This window comes from Leiobunum rupestre, chromosome 2 (assembly GCF_980474605.1).
Source record: "Leiobunum rupestre chromosome 2, qqLeiRupe1.1.hap1, whole genome shotgun sequence".
In the NCBI taxonomy this organism is placed as follows: domain Eukaryota; kingdom Metazoa; phylum Arthropoda; class Arachnida; order Opiliones; family Sclerosomatidae; genus Leiobunum; species Leiobunum rupestre.
Window position 1 is genome coordinate 52,827,664 of NC_143385.1, and position 20,403 is coordinate 52,848,066.

Consider the following 20,403-nt stretch of genomic DNA (forward strand, 5'->3'; position numbering starts at 1 on the left):
TCAAGAGGATTTCATATTTAGGGAGCCAATAATGCGCCGCCTGGAATTGATTTAATTTTAAAAATCGACGGAATATAAACATTATCTCTATATATAAATAGATCAATTCTTGGTGTCACGGTGCACTTTGAGCAATATGTAAACTAGCCTTTGGCTAATTGTTGATATCCTCAATAAATATGCTTTTTATTATTATTCCCCCACGCCACTTTGGTTGCCTTTCAAGCGAGGGGCAGCGGCGGCGATCGCAAAACTTTCTTGTGGGGGCTCGGGTGAATTTTTTATATAAAATTTATTTACATCAAACTAAAATAATATTATTGTTTTATTTTATAGAACTATATTTTAAGCTTATTTCTTTTACGGTACCCTTCTTTAGTAATACCAAAATAAGACATTTTAAAATAATAAAAACAATAATTTAAAACTTATCTTGGAGGATTTCCGCACAAATATTTTTCAGTGGGGGCTCTGCCTCCTGCGGTTTTTCTCTTTGGGGGCCCTCGCCCCAGAGCCCCCACGGGATCGCCGTCGCTGGCGAGGGGTCGGACATGTATGAAAATCCCGTACACTTTGTCTAAAATCGAAAAATCTTTTAAAGCTTTCTATGATAAATTAACATTGAAATCCCAAAATCACTTCAAAAAGTAATGATAAAATCGCCAAAATCTCTATGAAATCCCGAAATCCCGTACAAAATAATGGCAAGTGTCCGACCCCTCGCTTTCAAGACTTTCGATGTCTTATTTCTTACATTATAAAAAACATCTTTTCGACTAAACAAAAATAACTAAAACTATTAAAATTTCTAAACCAGTAGTTTTTAAAGAAATTGCCAAACCATCTTGTCGGGTGAAAATATGAAAATATTTCTCGCTGCGGTAACGACAGGGGGCGACACTTCACGGGATCTGGCGCTGTTGTAGGGGAAAGCTTCCCAAGGGTTGTACCCGCCACTTGCTTTAACTATGTTAACCCGATTTTAACTTTATACGGTTTCAGCAATAACGAATCGAATCAACTGAGAACAACCAAACAGATATCCCCACGTTTCCATGACGTACTCTTTTTTGAATTTTGTGGGTGGAGCTTAATTGGGCGACATCTGTGGGTAAATAATACTACTGTATTTACCAACAGTCAAAAGAATTATATAGAAAATTAATAAAGTATTTTAATTTTTTAATATTATTTAATTTTATTATGTTACTATATGTTATTAGAAAAACATATTTCAAATTAATAATTTTTAATATTTAGTATGTCAATAATAGATAAATCTTTATATTAAATATATCACGAATAATTATATTTTAAATTTAAGTTTAAAATTGAAATTATTTAACTCATAAATATATTATTATTATATACTTCAAAATTAAAAAAGACCTTTGTAGTTCCATTTCAGACAATAGATGGCGCCACAAATCTATAAATAATAAGTAGATCACTCCATAATTCTATGTTTGTTCATTCTCAGTTGCTTCTTAGTTTCAGTATAAACATAATTTGATAAAGCAATTTATTCGGATAAACATAAGTACACGTTAGCTAAATATAAAACGGTAAAAATATTTTTATGTTACAATAACCCTTGACTGACCATTTTATTTTAATCGAAAACCATCCGCGTTACATTTTAGCAAAATGGTTACACTCTAACATAATGTTATGTTGGCACTTATTTACTAAATATTAAAATTATTAAAAAGAAAATACTAAAACATAAAACCGTGTAAAAAATTACATAATTAAAAATATGAAATATTTTTTAAACAACAAAAAAATGTTTTAGAAAACGCGACGGACCAATCACAGGGCGTCTTTTGTGACTTAGTTTGGTTTCGCAAACAAACAGATTCGTTTGTTCAAGGTCAAACCGTTAGTACAATATCCTGAAGTTGTACAACGTATTTTATTGCTTATTTATATTCATTTAATCTTATTAATTATATCTTAAAAAGGTTAAGTATAAAATAATTAAGATATATTTTAGGTAACATGGTTTAATTTAGATTTTTTAAGAAAATAATATAAACATAGTTTGGCTATTCAAAATAAATGTGAAATTTAATTATTTTAATGTGGGTTAATGTAAATGTGGGTCAATAGAATAACTTAAATCTCTTGGCACTGTTAAGATTTATAGCAAATTGGCAACGAAATTAAACTTCAATTCCAAATTAGAGTTCACGATTCGCCACCAATTCAGTACAACTCACGAATTAATAATTGCGATGACGATAGATATAAATATTCGTCACAATTAATTTTACGATTCTATTAAACTCATTGTGAAATCGACTGAATTCGATTAAACTAATTAAAGAATCGACTAAATTCTACTAAACTCATTCGTAAATCGATTGAATACTACTACACTCATTCGTAAATCGACTGAATTCTACTAAACTCATTCGTAAATCGACTTAATTCTACTAAACTCATTCGTAAATCGGCTGAATTCTACTAAACTCATTCGTAAATCGTCTGATTTCAAACACGATTCCTTAATAGCTCTTTCTTTAAAATAATATATACGCGTGCTTCCTAATATTTCAATGTAGAGGGTCTCGTGCGTTTTCGCGCGAGCTCAACAAAAACAAAAATATGCGCCCGCTCTCTAACTTTTAACTGCACGATGAATCTAACGTAATCACGTGACCTGTCGTATTTTATATAAAGAGCTATTGAATTTATTTATGACAAAATTATTCGCGATCAAATTATCATGTTTTAACTCATTGGTACTTACAGTATTTTCAACCAATGATATATTAAAAATTCTAGACAAATTAAAATAAAATTTTTAGATGATGCAACTAAATACAAATTAAAATTCAATTAAAGATAATAAAATTAAATAAACTTTACGCAAATTTTAAATCGAACTGTTTTTAAATAAATTTTCATTTACAACAGTACTGAACGCAACTCAAATTTCATCGTTTCAATCCCACGTCAACTCAATAAAATTCTGCGACCTCTCTGAAATCCATTACAACACAAATCCTTACCATACCCGTACTAACAAAATTTATTGGACATTCACAATCCATTACCAGCAGTTCGAATTAATATAAATCATAACATACAATACATTTTATCACAGCAATACCCAAGCTTTCATTCTGTCTAAGCTCGAATCAATCATTACCAATATACAGCAATACAGCACCAGTTCATAGCAGTTCAGCATCCGAAAAGAGTTCATAGAACCGTTCAGTAGCAGTTTCATTCATTACGGTCTCATATTATCGACAATTCCACGTTTTTCAACATGGGTTCTGTTTAATTTACATTTCAAAACAGTTCCATTAAGTTTACAGCAGTTCTAAACAGTTGCACATCAGTTCCATCTAGTTTACAGCAGCTCAAAACGGTTCCACATCCGTTCATTTAGTTTACAGCAGCTCAAAACGGTTTCACATCAGTTCCATTAGTTTATAGCAATTCCAAAAAGTTCAGCTAAACAATTCCTCGATGACCACGTAATTTTTACCTATTGCCCCAATCGCGAACTTCAACGACCACGGTGCCATTCTTGGATCCGGGTTTGACATCCATGTACTTGTCATTGTACAGCCGGGTCTCGTCTCGGGATCGGCTGCGGTTGATGGTGTTGGCCATATTCTTAATCTCTAGCGGACTCATCAAGGGTGTAAAATTTGGCATCTTGACAACGGGCGACCCGGTACTTTTGGACCTGAGATTCCTCTTATTCCAAGTTCCACCGCTACTAGGTGGCGGAGGAGGTGGAGGTGGTGGCGCTACTGGCGAATCGGGAGGCGACAGAGAAGAGGAGCCACCGAAGCGATCAGCTCGAATCAGACGCGGTGGGGGGCTGTTACTGGGGGGAGTCGTAGAACGAGGTGGCGAAGGTGGACTACTACTGTACATGGCTCTCTGGCGGCGTTCCGGGGCGACTTTACGGGTATAGAGCGGCTCTTCTTCAGCCGTCAGCAGCGAGTCGATAAAATGGCGACGCTCGTTGCTACTATTACTACTAGATTTCCTCCTAAGCCCGTAATCGACTTCATCCCGGGTGTCTAAGTACGTACGATTATCGAACGAAGTGCGTGTGTTAGAGGACGAATTCTTGCTGTTTTTGCGTTTCTCCTCGCTACGAACGTCGTTGACGTATCGGTTGTTTCTGGTGTAGTCGCTAGTCAAAGTCGAGCCGTCGTAGCTCGTGTCCGATTTTCCGTAGCTGTTGAAGGAAGCTATTCGACGGTCTATGCTATTCTCCTTCTCCGTGGAATGGTAACGGTCCTTACTGCTGGGCAAGGACCCGTACCCGTCTGAGTACCGCGACGTGGTACCGTCCGATTTGCCATACAACTTTCTATAATCATCTTTATTGGTGTTTGTGCCGGTGCTGGCGTTGCCGAAATAGAATTTGCCACCGTTTTTATTAGGTCCTACTAAGACGCTTTTCTTGGCGGTACTGGTGCGTCGAGGTAGACTGTGTATTTCGTACTCTAAGGGCGACGGCGATCGGGCCCGACTAAGTATAGACGAAAACACCTGACTGCCATCTTCGTCGTCACTCAGCTCCACTTGGATACTACGGTCGGTCTTCTTTCCGCCAGTGCTGAAGCTCTGAACCTCACTGTAAGACGTACGATGTCGCGGCTTTTCCGTGGGAAACTTCTGTCCTCGGGGGAGGGTCTTGGACGACAGCCAGTTGTCTTCTTCATCGAAGAAGTTCTTGGAATCGAACTTGTGAATGAATCCGTCATCGTGGGCCGTTACTTTACTGCGTAAACGTTGTCTGGGACTGATGTCCCGTTGCGAGACTGACCTCTGGACTGGGCTGGAGCGCAGTCTGGCGTCACGTCCCGTTTCATCGCGGGACAAAAAGCGTGGCTTGTAAGTGGAGTCGAAAATGGGATCGTTCAGAGTCGGCGTTGACTTCCAAACGGGAGCCGACAGTCTCCTGAGTGGCGTAGACTCCAATTTGGGCGGGGACAGACGCTGGTAGGTACCTTCCTGTCCCAAGTAGTACGTTTTAAGGGGAGTTCGGTTCCCGGACGAACTGTATTCGTTGGGCGATTTCGTTCTGGTTTGCGACGTCGGCGTGGGTGTACGTAAGGTCGTGTACACCACGTCCGGCGAGTCGCGAGGTTCTCGGGTGCCGCCAAAACGACTGCCAATCGGCGTCGTGTACACCACGTCGGGAGAGTCACGAGGGTCTCGAGTGCCGCAGAAGCGAGTGCCAATCGGTGTCGTGTATGTACTCTTATAAAATTTGTTACTGCTATCCACCTCTTCCTTGTTGTTGGTGTTGTTGGTAGAGATTCTGGAGAAGGACGTCTTGTGGACGTTTTCGCGTTCGAGGACGGGTTTGGTGGTGGTGCTGGACATGCGGATGTTAATGACGTTGCCTCCGCTCTTGGACTTCCGGATTGTCGGCTCAGCCACGTCGCTCTCGTCCGAACCGAAATGGTTCTCCAGCCAACGGTTGGTTTCGGAGTTGCGGATCTCTTCCTCTTCCTCGACACTGAGGGCCTTGCGCGTCACCGGGTCCCTCCGCTCGGCCGCGATGTCCCGGATGATGTTCAGTTCCTTCTCTTTGCGGATTTTGTCGGACAGGCTTTCGAATTCGTCGTCGTAGTGGTACGTCAGTCGTTTCGGACTGGTTTCGGCGCTCGGGAGGGCCTTGTTCGCTTCGTCTTCGGGCACTTCGTCGTCGTGGACTTCTTCGTGATGGTGGGTTCTGCAATTGTCGGCAGGTTGGAATTATTGTAAGTGGGTGTTTTTAGAATGCAGCGTGAAGCGATATTTTAGAGTAAATATGGGGAGATAGATGCTATATAGGCCTGAAAAAAAGGCCAAACCAAAGGGAACGAAAAGCAAAACACCGCATCAAACCATGATAATAGGTGGTTTCTTTTCGCTTGTTCAGGTATTTCGGAGTAGGATAAGAAGAGTAAGGCTATGACGTCATTTTACTCCGATTCTGTGGTGGCGAATAATTTGAGTCGGAGTAAAATTTTTAAAATGGCTGTCTGTGGCCTTTTTAGCAGATAAATTCTGGCTAGCAGATCATCTAATCAGATTTACTCTCTTTACACCTCCTTTTCAGAAGTAGTAAAAAGAGTAGCTCGAATACTCCGGAACAAGCGAATAGTTTATGGGACGGAATAATTATCATCTCCGGAACAGGCGAATAAAACGTTTTAGAGTAAAAAGAGTACACTTTTAGTCCGACAAAAGACGAAAATAAACCACCTATTAAAGCAATATGAAGAAGCCATATTAAGTCAAAATGGAAAAACCAGACCAGTAAAACAAAATCACCAAGCTTAAGCAAAAAGTTCTAAGACAGAACTACCAAACCAGAGCATACAATCTAAATCATTCAACTTTAAGGGCAACACAAGTGGCCACTATCAAATTTAGGTGACCTCAACACTTGGTCTTTCACCTGTCTATTACATTCTACGAAGTCTTTGTGGAGATAGGTCGCTTTAAAAAATAACCCCCAGCTCCTACAAAGTTTCTTCCACCGGCTACTTTTTGCGTCACCCTGTTCTGCATGATCACTTGTGTTGCCGCTTTATAGGCCATATAATCATAATTTCGTTAAAGCAAGTATATTTATAGTTTCACCAAGGTAATTGCAAGTGTAACGATAAAAAACTTCACAAGTTACCAAAGACAAATGGACTACGATCAAAAAAAGGTTATCAAAGTTATCAAAATCACCACTTTTTTAGCAGTAAAACCAATACTTCACTAAGGCAAACCAAAACCCAAAGTCTCAAAATATCTTCCAACGATTTCGGAAAATAGCTCTAGCAACCCGAAGCTCCAAATACCTTTAAAATATAAGGCAAGCAATGTCCATAAAACAAGCAAAAAGCGCGGGTACTTTAAGTACCCAAAAGCCAAACTGCTAAGCTGAAACAAAATGAAGGGTACTGACCGTGTAGTTTCAGTCACAACTTCGCCGTTCTTCAGTTCCGAGGTTTCCTTGACTTCCTCCTTGTCCGTTATCTTTTTCGACTTGCTCGAGTAGTGGGTCATTTTTCCAGGTAATTGCTTCAGCGTATCCAGAGAGTAGAATGGGCTCTCATTTGGCGCCAGAACCAAAGATTTCCTGTGAATTTCCTGAAAAATAATCAAATATGAAGTTTCGTTGTAAAAAGAATTGGATTTCACGATTGTAGTTTAGTCCAAACTATCACAATTATTGGTCGTTGATTAAGAGTCCAGCGTTACCCACAGTGTATCGCTTATTTAAGGTTCCACACTCCATAGTAGCTTTCCAAGCAGGACCAATAATCTTAGGGACTTATTATTCTAGCTCAAAACCAACAAGGAGAGTACCAGAGGTGTTTATGGCCGATTTCTTTCAAAGTCTGGCCTATATGAGATATCAATTTCCCAAAAGGAGATGTTGCCATGACCACTTAAAACAAAAATAGGAGTTTTTCCTTATTTTACTCAAAACGTGTTACAATTTTACCCCAAAAATGTGCCTATTTACCCAAACTTGATTAAATTTACGTAAATGTGGTCCAAATTACCTATTTCGTGATTTTAAATTAGAGAAAATCCCATGCTTTTTTAAATGGAGATTTATTTGTTTTTAGTGGTCTAAAACATTTTCGGTTGCCATGGCAAATCGAATGGGTAGTGTAACGTCTCATTCTGGGAAAAAATAACTAACGTAGTTGGTAAGTTGGGATTTTCAATATGGGAAAGTTAATAATATGTCCGTCAACCTGAACTCGCGACGCACGATACTACAACACGAACCAATATAATGGTAAGTTTTAAACAAAAAGACTATACTAAGTTTGGTCCAACAACATATATTTAAATTTGAAATAAATCCGTAGAAAGACATTTCCCATAGAAGAAGTGCGATGATGTCCTTTCAACGCCGGTGTGAACTTTTATATTTTATTGTCGATTTTCTTACACGAAAATTTAAATTTTATAATTTATTCCTCAACTCAATTTAAATCTTCCGATTTAAAAAAAAATAGACCGAAATAAAATGAAAATTCGACGTCCTAATAGTGGTAACTGGCAAAACACAAAATTTCTTATCGTTAGTATCACCTAGGAGTAACAAACACAGCACTCCACATACGGAGAACCCAGCTAGTCTTAAAACATGCTAACGCTGTGTTGTGTACAAATTTCATTGGACGAGCCTTTACACTGAACATTTTACGGAAAGGGGGAAGATAATTTCCGAATTTTCCCCTTCCGATGAAAATTGTACACAATAAAATAGTCGAATTTGTCGAGTTGCATTCTCCTTGTGTGAGGTGCTGTGTTTGTTGCTCCTAGGTATCACTATCCAATTTATAACTAGCGACAAAATATGTTTATTTTGGCAAAAATAATTAAAAAACCGCTTACTGGTCCGTTGAGTTCCTTTACATTTTCGTCGTGAAGCTGCATGTTTTCTTCCTTCGATTCTTTCATAACTTGGTGGGTTTCAGTCTTTTCACTGACCACTTTGGCTGAACCGGGAATTCTGACGTAATTAGGGTCCAGTTTGTCGTCATCACCGGTTGTCTTGTGCTGAAACAAAAGTAGAGTTTGTTGGTCGCCATTTTGTTCCTTAAATCGAAATGTTGTGATATCTACCTCTGTATTTTCACTCTCTTCCACCTTGTTATCCTCGGTGGTTTTGGTGGTGACCTGAGGACCACTGTCGGCGACGACTTTACCATCCTCCAAAATGATTTGTCTTTGTACTCTGGTTTCAACCTAAAGAATTAATTGTTATTAGGCGGATTCTGGTATACCAATCACAAAATTTTCAGAAATTAATTGTGATACTATAAAGGGACGAGATTTTATGATCAAATTCAATTCAAATGATATCTAAACATAACATTTATATCAAAGTGGCAATCACACCATAATGTATCTAATTAATTTAACAATTAACAATTTAATCATGATTTCCTTGTTTGGAATCATGATTTCCTCGTTTGGAATCATGATTTACTCGTTTGGAATCATGATTTACTCGATTGGTATCATGATTTACTCGTTTGGTATCATGATTTACTCGTTTGGTATCATGATTTACTCGTTTGGAACCATGATTTCCTAGTTTTGAATCATGATTGCCTCGTTTTGAATCATAAGTTAAAAGAAACTACCTATGGACTGCATGATTTACTCGTTTTGAATCATAAGTTAAAAGAAACTACCTATCGACTGCATGATTTACTCGTTTTGAATCATGATTGCCTCGTTTTGAATCATGATTGCCTCGTTTTGAACCATGATTGCCTCGTTTGGAACCATGATTTCCTCGTTTTGAATCATGAGTGCCTCGTTTTGAATCATGAGTGCCTCGTTTTGAATCATGATTTCCTCGTTTGAAATCATGAGTGAATGATTTTTAATCTTCATTTTGGTCGGTATTAATTCATTATTTATAAAGGCAAAGCTACAAAATTTAATTTCATCAATATTTAATAGCTTGCTACCCCGACAATCTTCATAAACGCCAAGGTTCAAATTTGATTTTAAATTTTCAATACCGATTTAAATTATCACCCAAAATTGAAACTATGAGATGTCACCACCGTCGGAGCACTCAATCAGGTAAAAACCAACAAAGAATGTACCGGTATGAAGTAAGGGTTAAAAGTGAACACTTGATAAACTCCAAAATATCTCCCAGCAAAAGCCGGTTTTCCTCCGGAGGAGCGAAGGCATATAGACTGAATATAATGGAGATCGAGAGGCAACTGTGCGCGCAGCCATCGCAATTTGACCTAGATCCAGTCTCCGACGGCGTGAAGGCCGAATTCCCGACCGTCCAAAATTATATTTTATTTTATCACACTCGCGATACCGTTAATACCAATTAAAAAAACGCCAGGAATGAAATTTATCTCCATTTTCAATGAGACAAAATAGCGCCGCGTTTATGCGAAATAAAAAAAAGCGACTGACCCGCCCCTATTAGCGAAAACTCGCAATGTACGCCGTTTTCCAAAACTAGTATTTTAACATTTTTCGAACTCGGCTTCGAAACGAGGCTATTGTTCGAAGAGACTTCGGGGAATGTCCACGATAATTGCCGGTTTAGACTTAACTTTCAACAATGGATTATTTTCTCCACGCTGTATTGTTACCCCGTGAGCTGCCTCTCGAAGAATTTAAGGCGATGCTGGGAAATTTTGGCTTAATTGATTTCAGGTAGAGGGGGACCGTTAGGTTTGCCATTCTTACCTTAATTAAATTAAACAATTTTTGAGGATAGTAAATGAAAGGATTCCGTTAATTTTTAATCTTATTATGCGCTGCCGATAACTTCAAATTATATTTGTAACTCGTTAACATTAATTTTTAATCATTTTTGTGACTGGTTACCGTTAATTTTTTATCATTTTTGTGACTCTGGTTAACGATTATTTTTAATCATTTTTGTTACTCTGGTTAACGTTAATTTTTAATCATTTTTTCTAACTCTGGTTAACGTTAATTTTTAATCATTTTTGTGACTCCGGTTAACGTTAATTTTTAATCATTTTTGTGACTCTGGTTAACGTTAATTTTTAATCATTTTTTCTAACTCTGGTTAACGTTAATTTTTAATCATTTTTGTGACTCCGGTTAACGTTAATTTTTAATCATTTTTGTGACTCTGGTTAACGTTAATTTTTAATCATTTTTGTGACTGGTTAACGTTAATTTTTAATCATTTTTGTGACTGGTTAACGTTAATTTTTAATCATTTTGTGACTCTGGTTAACGTTAATTTTTAATCATTTTTGTGACTCTGGTTAACGTTAATTTTTAATCATTTTTGTGACTCTGGTTAACGTTAATTTTTAATCATTTTTGTGACTCTGGTTAACGTTAATTTTTAATCATTTTTATGACTCTGGTTAACGTTTAATTTTTAATCTTGCTATTGACTCTGGTTACTGTTAATTATTAGTCTTATTATTGAAAATGACACGTTCTAAAACGACGTATTGCTAAGATGAATATAAATCCTTAATTTAATAAATTGTGATTTCGGTTAAAATATAATTTTCGATAAAATAGACCATTCTATAAAATACAAATTATGTGCTTATTTACTTGTGTATAGAGGGGCAGAAGGTTTGTCCCGATTTTTCATGAACCAGGGCGGCTCATAACAGGTTTCTCTGGCAAACCTGCCAACCTAGTTGTCTGGATAAATAGTGGATTTTTGATCAAAATCATACTCATTTAAAGGTTATAGTTATATCTCATTGATTTTGTAAATAGTTCAGTTATAAACGTATTTTATATTTTGAAATATACTTTCTTCACGTAGGCTACCTTAGCTATATTTTGAAAATCGACTTTATGGGTGACGCTTCAGAAAATACCAATCAAATGAAAATGAGCTTCAGCAGAATTTTAAAATCCAAAGAATAAATGCGTTTGCGAGTCCTTCTGAAGTAGCGCTATTTGGTCTTTGTGAGAGTATTAGGCCTGGTTGGCTAGGATTTTATAGAAAGGTCTATTGTCAAATCGTTTGAATGTCGTTGGAAGAGGAATAGATCGGTCCAGTAAATGGTTTTAAGTTATCCTAAAACGGGTTTTCGGTGGAAATATCATCGGGTTAATATCGGTAAATTTCGGATGCCGGTTGAAATATCGTTATACGCTTAATATCGGTAGTATTGCGATGTTGGGATGGGATTAATATCGGTAAAATGCCAATGTCACTTAAAGTATCGTTATCGGTTTAATATCGGTAAAATGCCAATGTCGGTTAAAATATTGTTTTCGGGTTAATATCGGTAAAATTGAGACGTTGGTGTGATATTAATATCGGTAAAATTGAGACGTTGGTATGATATTAATATCGGTAAAATTGAGACGTTGGTATGATATTACTATCGGTAAAATTGAGACTTTGGTATGATATTAATATCGGTAAAATTGAGACGTTGGTATGATATTAATATCGGTAAAATTGAGACGTTGGTAGGATATTATTATCGGTAAAACTGAGACGTTGGTATGATATTAATATCGGTAAAACTGAGACGTTGGTATGATATTAATATCGGTAAAATTGAGACGTTGGTATGATATTAATATCGGTAAAATTGAGACGTTGGTATGATATTAATATCGGTAAAATTGAGACGTTGGTATGATATTAATATCGGTAAAATTGAGACTTTGGTATGATATTAATATCGGTAAAATTGAGACGTTGGTATGATATTAATATCGGTAAAATTGAGACTTTGGTATGATATTAATATCGGTAAAATTGAGACGTTGGTATGATATTAATATCGGTAAAATTGAGACGTTGGTATGATATTAATATCGGTAAAATTGAGACGTTGGTATGATATTAATATCGGTAAAATGCCGATGTCGGTTAAAATATCGTTATCGGGTTAATATCGGTAGAACAATGAGAATGTAAATTGGCAAACGAGTATTTTTTTAATGTGGCCGAACCCATGAACAAAACCAGACAAAAAAAGAATGGCAAACGGGCACTTCCTGCGAGACGAGGAGCAGCCCTAATCAATTGGCCACTACGAATGTCGCCTCCTAACACTACCATCTCCGGCTCGACTCCAATTCAATGTCACGCAAAACTAAAATTTCTTCATAACTTCACGTCGCGCGTTTCGCGAGAGATTCGAACATCTTCGAGGCAATTGTAATCAGCCCAAAGCCACAAAGGGTTAACCGTTTGCCTCCTTCGAAATCAAAGTAGCGTAACATTCCACGCTTTAGACACACGCGGGGATGAGATCCACCCTTGTTCGCTTTCTTCGTCAACGGACGAGGCTTAAGTAATCATATTTGGCCAGCAACGCCCCTCACACGAGCGAAATTTCTTCAACACGAGGGACGTCTTAAACACTCAACAATGATTATTTTTTCTATTTTGAAATATAGTGTATATTCATTCTTTGAAAGTCTCGGAAAGGACTGTTATTAGGTAACGTGTTTTGTGTTGAAAAGTGGGTCTAAATTGGGTGTATACGGGTACAAATACGTTTTTCAGGATTGTAAGAATACCGCTTTGTAAAATGATACGGTTTTAATTGATTGAGTTAGTGTTATTTCGATACTTTAGTGCGAAACTCTAGTATTTAATTTTCTTTTAAACGGTACCTTTCAAACAAAACAATTCACCTTTTCAATTAGCCACGTAGCGGTCAACGCCAGAAGCTCATAAATGGCAGGATTGTCGTCTGCTAAGCAGACGCTTCGAGTTTTATAATAGCGTAATAGGGGAAAATTTTAATTCAAATAAATCTCTAAACGATGCAATTTGTTCAATGTAAATTATTAAATGGGAATATAACAATTTTAAGAAATACCTCCGTGCCAAAAAGCACTAAGCAGCGCCAGAAATGACAAAAGCCATAGGATGGAGCTGCTAATATTGTAACCTTTATTTGGCCTGGGAAACAGAAATACTAGAGATTATATTCCTTTTACACTTCCGGTGTAAAATTTACCCCATGAAAATAAACGAGTGACGTAAACGGCTGATACTAAGTATATATCTACGTCAAAAAAATAAAACGTGTACCCTCGCAAAATTAGATAAAATGTTAATTATATTTCCTAGGGATAAACTGCATTTTAGTCCGAAATAACTTTAGAGAGTTAGTCTATGAAATATTTCGTACTATTTTTCTTCTAAAACAAACTTTGTAAAATCAGGTGGACCATACACTTATCTCGTATGTTTTCGAAAAGACCCTCCAAATATAAAATTTGTTCTTGAAGAAGAACAATTATTTATTTTAGAGATTTATAAAAATTATTGGGAATCTATACGACAGTATGAATTTGATTAGTTCATGTATTGCGATGATATAAATGGTAGTGGGACCTTACTTAGCAGATTCTATTTAGTAACTCACTATTCCAATTCGTGAAAAATCTAATAAAGTAACTAGAGCCTAGCGCCGACGATGCAACGCCGCCATCGCCGATATTTTCTCTAGCGCCGAACCACCGCCGCCGATTCCTTTACTTTTGCCCCTTCGCACCGCCGCCGATATTTTCTCTAGTGCCGAACCGCCACCGCCGAGTCCTTTACTTTTGGCCCTTCGCACCGCCGTCGCCGATATTTTCTCTAGTGCCGAACCACCGCCGCCGAGTCCTTTACTTTTGCCCCTTCGCACCGCCGCCGATATTTTCTCTAGTGCCGAATCGCCGCCGCCGCGTCCTTTACTTTTGCCCTTTCGCGCCGACGTCGCCGATATTTTCTCTAGCGCCGAACCGCCGCCACCGAGTCCTTTACTTTGGCCCCTTCGCGCCGTCGCCGATATTTTCTCTAGCGCCGAACCGCCGCCGCCGAGTCCTTTACTTTGGCCCCTTCTCACCGTCGCCGATATATATTTTCTCTAGCGCCGAACCGCCGCCACCGAGTCCTTTACTTTGGCCCCTTCGCGCCGTCGCCGATATTTTCTCTAGCGCCGAACCGCCGCCGAAGAGTCATTTACTTTGGACCCTTTGCGCCGCCGCCGATATTTTCTCTAGCGCCGAACCACCGCTGCCGAGTCCTTTACTTTTGCCCCTTCGCGCCGCCGCCGATATTTTCTCTAGTGCCGAACCACCACCGCCGAGTCCTTTACTTTTGCCCCTTCGCGCCGCGGCCGATATTTTCTCTAGCGCCGAACCACCGCCGCCGAGTCCTTTACTTTTGCCCCTTCGCGCCGCCGCCGATATTTTCTCTAGCGCCGAACCACCGCCACCGAGTCATTTACTTTTGCCCCTTCACGCCGCCACCGAAATTTTCTCTAGCGCCGAACCGCCGCTGCAGAGTCATTTACTTTTGCCCCTTCACGCCACCGCCGATATTTTCTCTAGCGCCGAACCACCGCCGCCGAGTCATTTACTTTTGCCCCTTCACGCCGCCGCCGAAATTTTCTCTAGCGCCGAACCGCCGCTGCAGAGTCATTTACTTTTGCCCCTTCACGCCACCGCCGATATTTTCTCTAGCGCCGAACCACCGCCGCCGAGTCCTTTACTTTTGCCCCTTCGCGCCCGCGCCGATATTTTCTCTAGCGCCGAACCACCGCCGCCGAGTCCTTTACTTTTGCCCCTTCGCACCGACGTCGCCGATATTTTCTCTAGTGCCGAATCGCCGCCGCCGCGTCCTTTACTTTTGCCCCTTCGCACCGCCGTCGCCGATATTTTCTCTAGCGCCGAACCGCCGCCGAAGAGTCATTTACTTTGGACCCTTCGTGCCGCCGCCGATATTTTCTCTAGCGCCGATCCACCGCCGCCGAGTCATTTACTTTGGACCCTTCGCGGGGCCCCCCGCCGATTCGTTAACTTTTTCCACTTAGCGCCGAACCACCGCCGCTGAGTCATTTACTTTTGCATCTTCGCGCCGCCGCCACTACCGCCTAAAAAAATCAACGCCGCCTAGTGATTTTCGGGAAACGCCGCCGCCGACCCAAATCAAATCGGCACTATGCTCTAATAGAAACTACTATTACCGAATGCAAATTTTACCTCACATACAAAGACGAAACACTACACTTCAGTTACTCAGGACAAGCTAATAGGACTTTTTTTATTTGTTGGCAGAATGAATAGCAGGTTACGTTGATGGCGACAAATAGCACGCGAAATTTGCGTTACACACAGCGCCTATTTAGAAAATTAGCGGTCGAAAGATATTCCTTGCCATAACAAGAAGTGGGGTGGCGGAGTGGTTAGTACTTTCGCCTCGCAGCAAGAGGAGCCGGGTTCGATCCCAGTTTGTGGCACTGGGTGGAAACTCGGAACAACTCTTTCTGGGGTGAGTTTGCAAGTTCTCTCCCCCTCTGGTTTAAGGGATTTTCCCCCGAGCTCTTCGGTTTCCGCTTCCATAAAAACTTGTTGAGGTTAACGGTAATAGTTGGTGTAGGGAGCTTGCTTAAGAAATTCACAACTATGCAGACGATAAAGCAGAAAGCGTGCGCTTAGCAGAAGAACAACGAGCTTATTGAGTTCGCCACTACGTGCCTCTATGTAAACTGAAAAAGCTGATTCAAAATATTTTAAATATGTAAAGTAAATTGGCAGTCATTTACCTGTTTGGTTTTATGATTGACGACCTTCTTAGATGTGGTCCATTCCTCTGCAATGGAAACAAAACACATTTTCAGTACCCTCATGGCAGACAACGATGAGCTTATAGCTATAATATTTAGTCGCGATGACCATTCAGCGAATGAAGAGTTTTCACTACAAAAATCATCATTTTATATTTAAAAAAATATATATTTTTTTAAAGAAAACCCAAAATAATTCACGCTTGGTCTAAGTCGGACATCCTGTGTAGTCGAGTATATGAAGGCCTAGACATGACTAAACGCTTCGGAGGAAAATTATTGAAAAGAAAAGATAAAAACCTTCACATCCTATTGAAATTGGACAAATTTAGTACGAAATTTTTATGACTAATGTAGTTGTCCTTATTATCTATTCATAGATAGATGGGTCAATGAAATTAAACGTTAGAGAAATTCGCGAATAATAAGTTAAAAGGGTTATTACATTTATGTAGAATTAATTTTCGTAGCTAATATAAATTATTTAATATTTATAAATTAATTTATTATCTTAGTTATTATAAAGTAATTTATCATCTTAGTTATTATAAATTAATTTATTATCTTAGTTATCATAAATTAATTTATTATCTTAGTTATCATAAATTAATTTATTATCTTAGTTATTATAAATTAATTTATTATCTTAGTTATTATAAATTAATTTATTATCTTAGCTAATATAATTATTTAAACTATACTAGCTAAGATAATTATTTAATTTATATTAGCTAATAATTGTAAGATAAATATTTAAATTAATATTATTTTATTAGCTTAGCTAGATTAAATTTATATTATCTTATTAGCTAAGCTCGATTAAATTTATATTATCTTATTAGCTTAGCTAGAGTAAATTGCTATTTTATTAGCTTAGCTAGAGTAAATTAATATTTTATTAGCTTAGCTTGAATAAAATCATATTCTATTAGCTTAGTTAGAATAAATTAATATTTTACTAGCTTAGCTAATGTAAATTATTATTATTTTATTAGCTAAGCTGGAATGAATTTATTTTATTTTATTAGCTAAGCTAGAATAAATGTATATTATTTTAATTTATTAGCTAAGCTAGAATAAATGTATATTATTTTAATTTATTAGCTAAGCTACAATGAATTAATTTTATTGTTTTTTTATTTTGGTTTTGCTAGGCTAATAAATAATAATAATAATAATAATAATCAGCTAGGCTAATACCCAAGGCACCATCTTAGGCCTAAGTCATCAAGCGACTTTTGAAGCCTTTAATTCAGGTGGCCGGGTTACACTGCGTAGGAGGGTGGTGGCAAGCCCTGCATGCCACGCGATCGAGCCAACAGCTCCCTACACTCACTATAACCGTTAACCTCAACAAGTTTTTATGGAAGGGGAAACCGAAGAGCTCGGGGGAAAACCCCTTAAACCAGTGGGGAGTGCAAACTAATACCCAAGGCACCACCCATATTAACTTATTTGCTTATCTAATAAAATTCCCTATCAACTTATTTGCTTATCTAATAAAATTCCCTATCAACTTATTTGCTTATCTAATAAAATTCCCTATCAACTTATTTGCTTAGCTAATAAAATTCCATATTAACTTATTTGCTTAGCTAATAAAATTCCATATTAACTTATTTGCTTAGCTAATAAAATTCCATATTATTTGCTTAGCTAATAAAATTCCATATTAACTTATTTGCTTAGCTAATAAAATTCCATATTAACTTATTTGCTTAGCTAATAAAATTACATATGAACTTATTTGCTTAGCTAATAAAATTCCATATTTACTGATTTGCTTAGCTAATAAAATTCCATTTTCACTTATTTGCTTAGCTATTAAAATTCCATATTTACTTATTTGCTTATATTAGCTAATAAAATTCCATACTAACTTATTTGCTTAGCTATTAAAATTCCATATTAACTTATTTGCTTAGCTAATAAAATTCCATATTAACTTTTTTGCTTAGCTATTAAAATTCCATACTAACTTATTTTGTTAGCTAATAAATGAATATCAAATTATTAACTTAGCTATTAAAACTAGTTAGTCAGCTAATTAAACTTATAAGTCAGGGAATTAAACTTATAAGTCAGCTAATTAAACTTATTACTCAGCTAATTAAACTTAATATTTTGCTATCAAAAATATTAATTCATTACTTAGCTTATAAAATAATATTAAATAATTAGCTTACTTAATAAAATTAACTTCATAAATTATTAATCATACTAAATTAATGGATTAATTAAGAAATAATAAGATGCCATTTCAGGATTGCAATTTACCGAATTAAAATAGCATGACGTCAAAGCTTGCCTCAATTTTCCAAATGACAACCCGCATTAGGTACCTGGTGTAATGATATCACTAATTTGTTTACGCCCTATTCAGCCTCTATCTTTTAATAGATAGTGAAGGAATTTTGGTATAACACAATTTCAAAAAAAGAGATAGTTTTTAGGATTGTAGAATTAAAAGAAAAAATATAATTTGTATATAGTCGCGTTTTGTACAAAATTGAGCTTTGAAATGAAATCAAGTCAGGTTAAAAGTCCGCTAGTGTAAATAGGCTTTTTTTTTGTTACCTATCTTGTCGTGTTAAGTATTCCCAAAAAAAGGACTTCTACGACTTGGTCGAACGCATTCTAGATATCACCATCACGTACAAAAGTGGCAACGCACGGAAGGTATTTTTACCACAAACGGTTGCGAAACACTTTTTCGCAACCTCCGAAAACGGATATTACGAAGTGTTAGGCCTAATTTCACCTCTGGAGAACAATCGAAGCTAGATGGCGATAGCATAGTCTAGCCAACAGAAGAAATAATGTTGAAACGGGATACCGGCTTTACCAAGTTTAAGTTTTGTCATTTCTATTGCGGGGTTCAGCGGGCGGCACGCCCGTTGTGTGGCGCGGTTCTGCTTGGCTTGTGATGACATTAGATTGTTTTATTCCGCGATTTTGTAATAAATTTATGGCCGTGTGGGCTGCCGGGGGAGGCAGCCTATAATATAAGGCTTGTCTGCCGGTTTTTTTTTAAATGAAAGGTTGGAAAAACATGTCGTAATTACTGTTATTATGGTAATTGAAACTGTGTGGGTTTTGAACCCTCGACGGAGATAATTGTGGCAAAAAATGAAATGGTTAGTACTAAAAATTTAAAAGTTGATGTACTCACCGTGCTTTTGCGTGGCCACTACGTCAGGACTCTGAAATAAATGCACAAAATGTGGAATTAAATATTACGAAATACTTTAAATTACTTAATAAGGGGGTAAGCGCTAATTAAAAATCCCATTATGGGGTATTTCGAAAATTAAAAGGGACTTGGAGTTTAATTAAAAATTAATGTAACCTACTTTCCACCCTTGAACTCTAGGATAAAAACTAATTCATTTTTTAACTAATTAAATTATAATTAGTTTAGAAAAGTATAATTAAGTTTGAAAAGTATAACTAAGTTCGAAAAGTATAATTAATTTCGAACCGGATATTTAATGTCTAAAACAGGTCTGTAATTAAGAAAATATAGTTTCGTATATTATGTAGAATTTAGAAAAGGATTAATTTAGAAAATTAAGTTTAAAAATAATTTGTTTTGTAAAAAGAATAGGATAATTTAGTCGAATTTGGGAAATATTTAAAGCAAACCAAGTTTAACTAAAGCTTAACCGGTTTAAATAAAAACCTATGCAAAATAAAAGGGGCAATTTCCAAACTAAGAAATTTTAATTTAGAAAAATTAGATATCACTTTAAAAATGAATAAGATAATATTTGAAACTAAGCAGCTAACAGCGTGAGAAACCGAGCAAGTCCAAGGTCACACCCTAAAAGTCATTTTCCCATCCCCAAAATATAAAAACCACACAATCAAACAATAAAAAAAAACACTAGAAAGCGCTTGTTAACAACCAAATAATAAAAATACTTTCATCAGAACGACAAAAGACGTTGAACAAACGTTTTATTAACCCAATTTTTTCAAAATTCCGAAATCCATCACTAGGGGGTGTTGCTTTCTTTTACAATACCACCATCAATAATAAAACAGTACCTCTTGAAAGCACACATAATTGTTTTCTACCGGATTAAAAACGAGCGTAAAAAAATTAAACCAAGTCGTTGAACCCTGGTTCTGGACCGGCACTTCAGTTTCTAAAGCGCCCACTGCTGTTCTTCGCGTTTCCAGCCTTACCACCTACAAATGCCCATAGTGTCTCGATTTTTTCCAGTGTGACGCATATAGGTATTAGTCAGGTGTTAGCTTGGTTGAGGGTTATTTATATTTATGGTAGCCAAGGTTTTGTCATTTTGATTTATATTTCAATCTTGGAGGTATT

The 20,403-nt window shown here is 37.1% G+C and overlaps 1 protein-coding gene across 1 annotated transcript in view; it reads right to left on the reverse strand.

Moving 5' to 3' along the window:
• Positions 1-1,606: 1,606 nt before the first annotated feature.
• Positions 1,607-20,403, reverse strand: part of LOC149958364 (uncharacterized) — a 46,869-nt gene continuing 28,072 nt past the window's right edge. Inside the window, exons 3-8 of the mRNA XM_090165799.1 lie at positions 19,240-19,270; positions 16,047-16,093; positions 8,614-8,736; positions 8,383-8,547; positions 6,932-7,116; positions 1,607-5,719 (exon numbers count right to left, since the gene is read on the reverse strand). Coding sequence (XP_090021925.1) covers positions 3,499-5,719; positions 6,932-7,116; positions 8,383-8,547; positions 8,614-8,736; positions 16,047-16,093; positions 19,240-19,270 — 2,772 coding nt within the window. The 3' untranslated portion in view covers positions 1,607-3,498. The remainder of the gene's footprint in view (positions 5,720-6,931; positions 7,117-8,382; positions 8,548-8,613; positions 8,737-16,046; positions 16,094-19,239; positions 19,271-20,403) is intronic.